This window comes from Rhinopithecus bieti, unplaced genomic scaffold, assembly GCF_001698545.2.
Source record: "Rhinopithecus bieti isolate Rb0 unplaced genomic scaffold, ASM169854v2 scaffold_25940, whole genome shotgun sequence".
Classification (NCBI taxonomy): domain Eukaryota; kingdom Metazoa; phylum Chordata; class Mammalia; order Primates; family Cercopithecidae; genus Rhinopithecus; species Rhinopithecus bieti.
In genome coordinates this window covers 927255-939232 of record NW_016811810.1, presented here as the reverse complement: position 1 = coordinate 939232, position 11978 = coordinate 927255, and the positions used below count along the sequence as shown (strand labels likewise).

Sequence of the window (11978 nt, the reverse complement as noted above, 5' to 3'; positions counted from 1 at the left end):
CGCGCCCGGCCTCTTTTTCTATTTTAGTAGAGACGGAGTTTCACCATGTTGGCCAGGATGGTCTCTATCTACTGACCTTGTGATCCGCCCGCCTCGGCCTCCCAAAGTGCTAGGATTACAGGCGTAAGCCACCGCCTCCGGCCACCAATTTAACTTGTAGCAGGATCATGGGAAGTGGTAGGGTTTGGGGTCCGATTTCAAGAGGGAGCTGATGTGGAATATCAGCACAGCTTACTGAGATATCAGAAAGACCTTGGTAAAGAGCTATTTACGGAGATAGGGAGCACATTTTGGCAGAGGTTTGAATTGGAGGGTGTTAAGTGTAGTGTCATCTTCACCACTGTGACCTCAGGTCCTGGCGCACATAATTGAGCACAGAAATACATGTCAGGCATTGCTAAGCACAAGGGTACAGCCAGTGAGCAGGGCTGCCATGGTCCCTGCCCTCTTAGAGCTGACCTTCAGGTCTGAGGGAGACTGAAAAATAAATAATACCTCCGGCTGGGCGCTGTGGCTCACGCCTGTAATCCCAGCACTTTGGGAGGCCGAGGTGGGTGGATCACCTGAGATCAAGAATTCCAGGCCAGCACCACTTGCACTCCAGCCTGGACAACCAGAGAAACTCTGTCTCAAAAACAAAAAAAAAATTATTTTTATTTATGTATTTATTTCACTCTTGTTGCCCAGGCTGGAGTGCAATGCGCACTCTCGGCTCACTGCAACCTCTGGCTCCCAGGTTCAAGCAATTATTCTGCCTCAGCCTCCCAAGTAGCTGGGATTACAGGCATGTGCCACCATGCCAGGCTAATTTTGTATTTTTAGTAGAGACAGGGTTTTGCCATGTTGGTCAGGCTGGTCTTGAACTCCTGATCTCAGGTAATCCTCCTGCCTCGACCTTCCAAAGTGCTGGGGTTACAGGCGTGAGCCACTGCGCCCGGCAAAAAAAATTTAAATTAATAGGGCATCATGGCATGCACCTGTGTTCCCAGCCACTCTAGAGGCTGAGGCAGGAGAATGGCTTGAGCCCAGCAGGTCACGGCTGCAGTGCAGTGATTGTGCCACTGCAATCCAGTGTAAGCAACAGAGCAAGACCCTGTCTCAAAAAAAAAGTTTTGGAGAGGCCAAAGTGGGCGGATCATGAGGTCAGGAGTTCGAGACCAGCCTGGCCAATGTAGTGAAACCCCATCTCTACTAAAAATACAAAAATTAGCCGGGCATGGTGGTGTGCGCCTGCAGTCCCAGCTACTCAGGAGACTGAGGCAGGAGAATCGCTTGAACTCGGAAGGCAGAGGTTGTAGTGAGCAGATGCAGCGCCACTGCACTCCAGCCTGGGCAATAAAGCGAGATTCCATTCTCAAAAAAAAAAAAAAAAGGGCCCGGGCGCGGTGCTCAAGCCTGTAATGCCGACTTTGGGAGGCGAGACGGCGGATCCGAGGTCAGGGATCGCAGACATCCTGGGTAATCGGTGAAAACCCCGTCTTTACTAAACAATACAAAAAATCCGGGCGACGCAGGCGGGCGCCTGTAGTCCAGCTACTCGGGAGGCTGGAGACAGCGGAGAATGGCGGTGAACCCGGGATGGCGGAGCTATGCAGTGAGCTGAGATCCGGCCCATCCCTCCAGCCTGGGCGGGCAGGAGGACAGACTCCGTCTCAAAAAAAAACAAAAAACAAAAAACAAAAAAAAAGTTTCAGGCCAGCCACAGTGGCTCACACCTGTAATCACAGCACTTTGAGAGGCTGAGGCAGATGGATTGCTGAGATCAGGAGTTCCAGACCAGCCTGGTCAACATGGCAAAACCTCGTCTCTACTAAAAATACAAAAATTAGCTGGGCATGGTGGTGAGCACCTGTAATCCCAGCTGCACGGGAGGCTAAGGCAGAAGAATCACTTGAATTCAGGTGGAGGGTGCAGTGAGCCGAGATTACACCACTGCATTCCAGCCTGGGCAATAGAGTAAGACTTCCTCTCAAAAAAAAAAAAAAGTTTTGAAGGGAGCAGATCCACTTTAAAAGCACACACTGGTTCTTGAGTGATGACCAAATTGCACTGTGCCTTATGCAGAGCGGACACCTGGCAGTTTGCACAAGCAGGAGGTGGAGCTGCAGACTCCCTCTCCCTCCCAGCCTTGCCTCTGTAAGTGGGAAAGCCCTTGACCTTCACAAAAGACGGGCAGGGAACTGCTACACAAGAGCAGCTACACAAGAGGGTCCTTTGGTCCACACAAGAAACAAGCCATAGTGATGACATATTTTGAAGCTGGTAGATGTTTTGTTTCCCTAGCTGGCTATTGTTTTTTGTATGGCTTGTCTTTCTCTTTTGAGTATGTGTGAGAACAGGATGGGTTAACATTAGGAAAGAGCATGGAAGAGGAAGGAAGGAGGGAGGGAGGGAGGGGAGAAAGAGAGAATAGGGATGAGAAGCTCAGCTTGTAGAATGGGCAGGTGATGTTCGCAGTCATTAATAATTTGAGAAGTAGAGAGAGAAGCCAAGCAGGAAATCCAGACTGGAAAAGAAGTGCTTACCATAAAAAAAAAAAAAAAAAAAAAAAAAGGACAGTGTGGTTGTTCACAGCTGTAATCCCAACACTTGGAGACTGAGGCGGGAGAAATACATGAAGCCAGGAGTTTGAGACCAGCCTGGGCAATGTAACAAGATCCCCGTCTCTACAAAAGAAAACAAAAAAAAAAATGTAAAAAAGGAAACAAGCTTTAAACCTAAATGGCAGAATTCAAGACTTATCCTTGAGAACTTCCCGGCTCTGGAAAAAGCTCAGTGAGTTAGTCTCATCCTGTCGTTAGCTCCATTTTTTAGGGGCTCACTTTGTCTTCCCGACAGTGCCTCTGCACCATTCTCATGGGCATCCCAGGGTGGTGCAAGGCAGTCTTCTGCACTTCCCAGAATGCCCTGTTGGCTGGCTTCTGGGTAGGTTCTGCAAATTGGAGGCCCCTGTGAAAGATTGCTGTGGGGTGGGAAGAAGAAGCCTTGTTTATCTGCCTGCTGGCTGCAGGGTAGTGACTGCAGTGGGCTTATAGGGATCACCACCTGCACATGTAGTGCTTTGAGCGGCTTCACTCTTCAGTGTCTGCTCAACAGTGGCAGCCTTGGAGTCCTTTGGGAGGAAGTGTGGGCTCCAGGCCAGGGGCAGTCCCAGCTTCCTGATCTTTAGGTAGCATCTCCTCCCTTTTGCTCTATAGCACCTCTCCCTTCTCAGTCATGTGCCTCCAGCGCTAACAATACCCTTGAAAACAATTCTGGGCCAGGCGCAGTGACTCACACCTGTAATCCCAACACTTTGGGAGGCTGAGGCAGGCAGATCGCTTGAGGTCAGGAGTTTGAGACCAGCCTGCCCAACGTGGTGAAACCCCGTCTCTACTAAAAATACAAAAGTTAGCCGGGCATGGTGGTACATGCCTGTAATCCCAGCTACTCGGGAGACTGAGGCAGGAGAATTGCTTGAACCCAGGAGGCGGAGGTTGTAGTGAGCTGAGATCACACCACTGCGCTCCAGCCTGGGCAACAGAGGAAGACTCACTCTCAAAAAAATAAAAATAGAAATAGCTGAGAAGTTTCTGCCTTCCTGATTGAGCGTTGAAACATTCATACTTGGAGCCTGGAGTGGTCCTTGGAAACACCCACAAAAATGAGGATCTGGGGCTGTTTATCTGAATTGATTGCGCTGGTACGTAGAGAAGCCCTCACTGACAGCATGCCCTGGCAAAATAGTTACTGAAACCATCACATGTCATTGCCTGCATGGAGTGTCCATTGAAGGCAAAGTTGCCACAAGTGGCCACCATGGTGGGAATGGTGGCCACAAAGCTTGTGGGATGGGCCAGTTGCTTCTGATTGCATTGGAGAGATTTCAGAAAGAAAAAAGCTCAATAAAAGCTCAGGCATTCTCAGATCAAGCATGATGAAAGAACCAGTTTGTGTGATGGCCAGAAGAGACCCTTACTTTTGTAGCCTAGAGGTTGATGGGGCCTGGAGGCGGAGGTTACAATGAGATATCACGCCACTGCACTCCAGCCTGGGCGACAGAGCAAGACCCTGTCTCAAAAAACGAAACAAAACAAAAAAACTTACTACAAAGCTACAGTAATCAAAACAGTGTGGTACTGGCATAAAGACAAACATACGGCCGGGCATGGTGGCTCACGCCTGTAATCCCAGCACTTTGGGAGGCCGAGATGGGCGGATCACAAGGTCAGGAGATCGAGACCATCCTGACTAACGCGGTGAAACCCCGTCTCTACTAAAAGTACAAAAAAATTAGCCGGGCGTGGTGGCGGGCGCCTATAGTCCCAGCTACTCGGGAGGCTGAGGCAGGAGAATGGCGTGAACCTGGGAGATGGAGCTTGCAGTGAGCCGAGATCGCGCCACTGCACTCCAGCCTGGGCGACAGAGCAAGACTCCACCTCAAAAAAAATAAAAAATAAAGACAAACATACAGACCAATGGATTAGCATAGATAGCCCAGAAACAAATCCTTGCACATATGGTCCAATTATTTTCAATAAGGATGCGAAGACCATTCAATGGGAAGAAGTATTTTCAACAAATGTGCTGGGAAAACTGGATATCCATATGCAAAAGAATGAAGTTGGACCCTTATCTGATACCATGTGCAAACATTAAAATGGATTGAAGACTGAAGTGAAAGTTATAAAACTATAAATTTTTTAGAAAATATAGAAGAAAAGCTTCATGACACTGGGTTTGGCAGTTATTTCTTAGATAACCGAAGGTACAGGCAGCAAAAGAAAAAATAGACAAATTGGACTTCATGAAAAATTTTAAAATCTGTACATGAAAAGACACTATCAGCCGGGCGCAGTGGCTCACACCTGTAATCCTAACACTTTGGGAGGCCAAGATGGGTGGATCACCAGAGATCAAGAGTTCAAGACCAACCTGGGCAACATGGTCAAACCCCTTCTCTACTAAAAATACAAAAATTAGCCAGGCCCAACGCGGTGGCTCACGCCTGTAATCCCAGCACTTTGAGAGGCCAAGGTGGGCGGATTACCTGAGGTCAGGAGTTGAAGACCAGCCTGGCCAACATGGGTGAAATCCCATCTCTACTAAAAAGACAAAAATTAGCCAGGCGTGGTGGCACACACCTGTGATCCCAGCTACTCGAGACTGAGGAGAATTGCTTGACCTCGGGAGACAGAGGTAGCAGTGAGCTGAGATTGTGCCACTGCTCTCCAGCCTGACCGACAGAGTGAGACTCTGTTGCAAAAACAAAAAAAAGTCCGGGCACAGTGGCTCACGCCTGTAATCCCAGCACTTTGGGAGGCCAAGCTGGGCAGATTACCTGAGGTCAGAAGTTCGAGACCAGCGTGGCCAACATGGTAAAATCCCATCTCTACTAAAAGTACAAAAATTAGCCAGGAATGGTGGCACACACCTCTAATCCCAGCTACGCAGGAGAATTGCTTGAGCCCAGGAGACAGAGGTTACATGAGCCAAGATCATGCCACTGCACTCCAGCCTGGCTGACAAAAAAGTCCAGGCACAGTGGCTCACGCATGTAATCCCAGCACTTTGGGAGGCCAAGGCGGGTGGACCACCTGAGGTCAGGAGTTCAAGACCAGCCTGTCCTACATGGTGAAACCCTGTCTCTACTAAAAACACAAAAATTAGCCAGGTGTGGTGGTGCATGCCTGTAATCTCAGCTACTTGGGAGGCTGAGGCAGAATAATCACTTGAACCCAGAAGATGGAGGTTGCAGTGAGCCGAGATTGCGCCACTGAACTCCAGCCTGGGCAACAGAGCGAGACTCCCTCTCAAAAAAAAAAAAAAAAAAAAAAAATTAGCTGGGTATGGTGGTGCACGTGCCTGTAGTCCCAGCTACTTGGGAGACTGAGGCAGGAGAATTTCTTAAACCCCGCAGGCAGAGGTTGCAGTGAGCTGAGATTGCCCCACTGCACTCCAGCCTGGGCAACAGAGCAAGACTCCATCTCAAAAAAAAGGGACACTATCAACAGAGTAAAAGGGCAACCCACAGAAGGGGAGAAAATATTTGCAAATCATACCTCCAATAAGGGATGATTAATATCTAGAATATAGAGAGAAATTCGAAAACTCAACAACAAAAACAATCTGATTTAAAAATCGGCAAAGGACTTGAATAGGTATTTCTCCAAAGAAGATATACAAATGGCCAATAAGTACACGAAAAAATATTCAACATCACTGTCATCAGGGAAATGAAAATCAAAACTACAGTGAAATACAACCTCACACCCATTGGGATGAGTACTGTCGAAAAGCAGAAAAGCCCAGCATGGAGCGTGGTGATGTGCCTCTGTAATCCCAGTCACTCCCTCCACTTGATTTGTATTCCTGGAGGAAATTTGCATAATCCCTGTATCTAGTTGGCAGATAGCAGAGATGTAGCCTCAGTCTTTCCTTTAAAAATTTTGTTTCAGGCAGGGCATAGTGGCTCACACCTATAATCCCAGCACTTTGGGAGGCCAAGGTGGGTAGATCATGAGAGCAGGAATTTGAGATCAGCCTGGCCAATATGGTGAAACGGCATCTCTACTAAAAATATAAGAATCAGCCGGGCGTGGTGGCACAAGCCTGTAATCCCAGCTATTTGGGAGGCTGAGGCAGGAGGATCATTTGAACCCAGGAGGCAGAGGTTTGGAGGCTGAAGTGAGAGGATTGCTTGAGTCCAACATGTGAAGGCTGCAGTGAGCTGTGATTGTGCCAGTGCACCCCAGGGTGGGTGACAGAGCAAGACCCTGTCTCAAAATAATAATAATAACAATAAAATTATAACAAAATAATAAAATTAACAATATAATGTTAATATATGTTAATATAAAATAGTAATGTTAATATATGTTATAAATATTTTACCATGATAAAAACATTTTAAAATCATATATCAACTCTTCCCGTTCTCCTATTGAAAACTCTCCAATGACTTCCCACTCCATCATCCCATGGGATGGGTCCACCGTGCTGGACCACAAGGCTCTGGACAGTATGACTCCCACCAGCCTCTCCCCTTGGCCCAGATTGCTTGCTCCTACCCCTTTCCTTAGCTTCCAGGCCCCCCAATCCCTGCATGGAGCCCTTAGCAGCTCTGTGAGCTCCCTGCCTGTTGGCAGCCATCACAGCAACGGGCTCTGGTGTGCCCCTTGTTATCCCTGTATTCAGGCCATTATCTGTAATGACAGCCTGGCATAATTTTATTTTCACAATTTGTATAATTATATTCTATTGAGCTAAATGATCATTATCATTAAATATTTATTAAGCACTTCTAGCTGTGCAAACATAATAAGATGTGGCCTCAGCTCTTAAAATCTTCCTTCCTAATTCCAACCCAAATTCATTTCAACTTAAGCTATTCTTCTTTCTTGGAGAAAGAGGGAACTTCCGTGTTTTGTCTAGGGTTTTGCACGCCCGAGCTTATCGGAACTTCTTAGTAATGCTGTGGAGCAGATGCTGTTGACTTCAGTTCACAGATAAGGAAACAATCAGGCTGAGGAAGCTAGTATTAATAAGTAGCAGAGGTAGGATTTGCGTGTGGGTCTTTTTTACACAAAGCCTCTCCCTCTCCTTTCATGGACTATGTTAGCCAAGTTTTCTAGAATAGGCAACTTCCTTTTTAAAAAATCCTGTTTACACGTTAGGTGCCAAACACTGTGCTAACCCAGTGGGAGAAACATATGCTCAAAAAGATCACTCTCAGGCCGGGCGCAGTGGCTCAAGCCTGTAATCCCAGCACTTTGGGAGGCTGAGACGGGCGGATCACAAGGTCAGGAGATCGAGACCATCCTGGCTAACACGGTGAAACCCCATCTCTACTAAAAAAAAATACAAAAAAATAGCCGGGTGAGGTGGCGGGTGCCTGTAGTCCCAGCTACTCGGGAGGCTGAGGCAGGAGAATGACGTAAACCCGGGAGGTGGAGCTTGCAGTGAGCTGAAATCTGGCCACTGCACTCCAGCCTGGGTGACAGAGTGAGACTCCGTCTCAAAAAAAAAAAAAAAAAAGATCACTCTCAGACCAGGCGTGGTGCGCCTGTAATCCCAAGCCTTTGGGAGGATGAGATCTGAGGACTACTTGCGGCCTGGGCAAGTAGTTTGAGACGAGCCTGGGCAACATAGTGAGAACCCTTCTCTACAAAAACTTAAAAACTAGCCAGGCCTGGTGGCGTGTGACTACAGGCTGCAGTGAGCTATGATTGTGCCACTGCACTCCAGCCTGGGTGACAGAATGAGACCCTATCTCTAAAAACAAAACAAAACTCTTAAGCAGTATCCTAAGTCAGGGTCCAAGCAGTAATGGAAATGGGTGAAGCTGACAGGTGAGTGATAGAGAATGGAGAGGTCTGTAGCAAACTTGACCACTCTGGCTCATCCAAGAGGGCAGCCCAATTTTGCCATGAGGCAATGTGGGATCAGTGAGTGCTGTTCCAGTCTTCAATTTGGATTTATAAGTAAAATCTCCAACTTTATATGTTGGCAACTTTGGCATTCCTTGCCTTAAACCTCACTGCCCCTCGCACCCCAGTTTATTTCAGTAGGCGTTAGATATCTAACGTCCTTATAAAATCAGAGGATACAGGCTGGGCGCGGTGGTTCACACCTGTAATCCCAGCACTTTGGGAGACTGAGGCGGGTGGATCACGAGGTCAGGAGATAGAAACCATCCTGGTTAACCTGGTGAAACCCCATCTCTACTAAAAATACAAAAAAAAAAAAAAAAAAAGTAGCCGGGTGTGGTGGTGGGCAGCTGTAGTCCCAGATACTCGGGAGACTGAGGCAGGAGAATGGCGTGAACCCGGGAGGCGGAGCTTGCAGTGAGCCGAGATCGTGCCACTGCACTCTAGCCTGGGCGACAGAGAGAGAGTCCGTCCCCCCAAAAAAACATATTTTCTTCAGTAAAAAGACAAAGCTGTCTGGGCACAGTGGCTACACCTGTAAGGAGAATTACTTGAACCCAGGAGGTAGAGGCTGCAGTGAGCTGAGATCATACCACTGCATTCCAGCCTGGGCAACAGAGCAAGACACCATCTCAAAAAAAGAAACAAACAAAAAAAGCTTTGAGGCCTGATGAAGCAATGTGGAAACTGCCCTTTCCCTTTGTTCTTATCTAATGCAGTCACAAAGCCTGGAGCAGTAGCAGCCATTTTTGAACCATGAGGCAATAAGCATGAAGCCTAAAACCAGCATGCCAAGAATGACAAAGAAGAAAGACTGAAATATCTAAGGCCCTTGCAGACGCCCTTACTGCATCAGTTCCAGACTTGGCTCCCACAGCTCCAGATGTGGCCATGGCCACATTATACATAAGCTTGATGGAATAAGCGCTAACACAGCACCTTAGAGCTGCTGGAAAAGAGACCAATGGACATGTACGAATGGGAGATCCTGCCACTTACTGATTACAGGTCTCCTGTGTAGAAGGTGTCCTTTGATAAGCATTCACATGGAATACAAATCTCCTCACATCTCTCCCCAGTTCGAGAGGTTCATCCACACACCCCCACCCCTGAGACCTTCTTGTCTTTCTGTCTCCAAACATGTTCTTTCCAAGTTCCTGAACCTTCAAAGTGTTAGTGACTGTCCCTGAACTGGAGTAGACCTAACCCTTCCTGCTTTGCTTTTTTTTTTTTTTTTTTGAGACGGAGTTTCGTTCTCGTTGCCTAGGCTGGAATGTGATGGTGTGATCTCGGCTCACCACAACCTCTGCCTCCCGAGTTCAAGTGATTCTCCTGCTTCAGCCTCCTGAATAGCTGGAATTACAGGCATGCGCCACCACAGCTGGCTAATTTTGTATTTTTAGTAGAGACGGGGGTTTCTCCATGTTGGTCAGGCTAGTCTTGAACTCCTGACCTCAGGTCATCCACCCACCTTGACCTCCCAAAGTGCTGGGATTACAGGCATGAGCCACTGCACCCAGCCACGACCCTTCTGGCTTTCTCTCCATCCAGGCAGGTGGCCCACTGGGGGACTTTCCCTTCACCTCTGCCTTTCAGTCGCATTCTAAAATGAAGCTGCTATGCTCCAGTGTTCCACTGCTGACTGGTGCCAGCGTATTTACAAAACAGTATTTTAACTGGGACTGTATCTTTCTTCATTCTTCTGCCCACGGAGAATCCCCATGAAGCCATATCTGTGGGGAGTGGGTAAGGAGGTGATGGAGTGGAAGGGGTGCTGTGGGAGTCTGAGCCCCCTGCTTCTGTGACTTACCTGTGTTCCTGGGAGCTGCTCAAGGCTGATCTTCCCCTTGACGGTGCAGTGTGGTGTGTGGCTCGATGGGCCACATCCCACCTGATTCAGATCACAGCTGGCTCAGGTCACACCCTCATTTGGGGTCCCAGAGTCTGGCATTTGTTCTCTACCAGTACCTGGTAGCAAATCTGAAGCTGTGTAATGTTTAAATGGAGAATAGTCGTTTGCAGAGGAGGGTATATCTTTGCTCCAAACCCCTTGGTGTCTGTGCTATGACTTTTTTTTGAGACAGAGTCTTGCTCTTGTTCCCCGGGCTGGAGAGCAATGGCGGGATCTCAGCTCACTGCAACCTCCACCTCTTGGGTTCAGCGGTTCTCCTGCCTCAGCCTCCTGAGTAGCTGGGATTATAGGCACCCACCACCACGCACAGCTAATTTTTTGTATTTTTTTAGTAAAGACTTTAAATTTAAAGATGTTTAAATTTCACCATGTTGGCCAGGCTGGTCTTGAACTCCTGACCTCAGGTGATCCACCCCACCTTGACCTTCCCAAAGTGCTGGGATTACAGGAGGGAGCCACCTCACCCAGCCTGTGCTGTGACTGTTATACTGGGCCCTACCAGAACTCACAGGAGCATGACCTGTCACAGACACCCTGAGCGCCCCTGGACCTGCAGGGCTATCTGTCAAATGGGCCAGAGCAGCATACTCAAATGTGGTCGCTATTATCTCTCAAACTCAAGGAAAGCCACCAGCGCAGGACACCCAAGTCCAGATGTCATTCTACTAGCTTAGCTAAGCAAACAGTTGGAGCCATCCCAGCTGTCGAAGCTAACACGCTGGATTTAGACTCTCTTGCAAGTCAGCTATGTTGGTAACTAGAGGCTCTGGATTGACCCATTAGAATCCACTCCCATATATTCCCTAGCTTTCTGCTGGTAAAAACGGATCGATATCCGACAATTCCTTCAGCATCTGAACTTCTCCCAAATCAGGTGTTTTTTTGTTTCTTTTTTTTTTTTTTTGGAGACAGTGAGTCTCACTTAGTAGCCCAGGCTGGAGTACAGTGACATGATCTCAACTCACTGCAACCTCCGCCTCCCAGGTTCAAGTGATTCTTGTGCCTCAGCCTCCAGAGTAGCTGGGACTACAGGCATGTGCCACCACGCCCAGCTAATTTTTATATTTTTAATAGAGATGGGGTTTTGCCATGTTGGCCAGGCTGGTCTTGACGTCCTGGCCTCAAAAGATCCACCCACCTCAGCCTCCCAAAGTTCTGGGATTACAGGCGTGAGCCACCGCATGTGGCTTATAGTAAGTTTTGAAATCAGGAAGCGTGATTCCTCCAGCTTTGTTCTTTTTCAAGATAGTTTTGGTTGTTTGGGGTCCCTTGAATTTTAGGATGGATGTTTCTATTTCTACAGAAAACACTGTTGGCTGATATATTATTTTAACTTAGGGTGTAGTAAGCATAGAAACAGGAGACCAGGTAGGAGGCAGTTCAGGGAGAAATTGATAATGCTTCTGGATGGAGAGGTGGCATTGGATGCAGGGAAGCCTGTACAATTTGGGAAGTGTTTGGATGGTGAAATCAATAGGATTTAGTGATGGATTGGATGGGTTAGGAGTGAAAAAAGGAATCAAGAATGACTGCTCATGCTGGGCATGGTGGCTCACACCTGTAATCTCAGCACTGTGGGAGGCTGAGGCAGGCAGATCATCAGAGGCCAGGAGTTCGAGACTAGCCTGGCCAACATGGTGAAGCCCTTTCTCTATTAA

General features: G+C 47.9%; 1 protein-coding gene across 1 annotated transcript in view; it reads right to left on the bottom strand.

The window, feature by feature from the left end:
• The window catches only part of CHRAC1 (chromatin accessibility complex subunit 1), a 15539-nt gene extending 6238 nt beyond the window's left edge, over nt 1–9301 (bottom strand). Inside the window, exon 1 of the mRNA XM_017895109.1 lies at nt 9257–9301. Within this exon, the coding sequence (XP_017750598.1) occupies nt 9257–9301 (45 nt within the window). The remainder of the gene's footprint in view (nt 1–9256) is intronic.
• Between the last annotated feature and the right edge of the window lie 2677 nt (nt 9302–11978).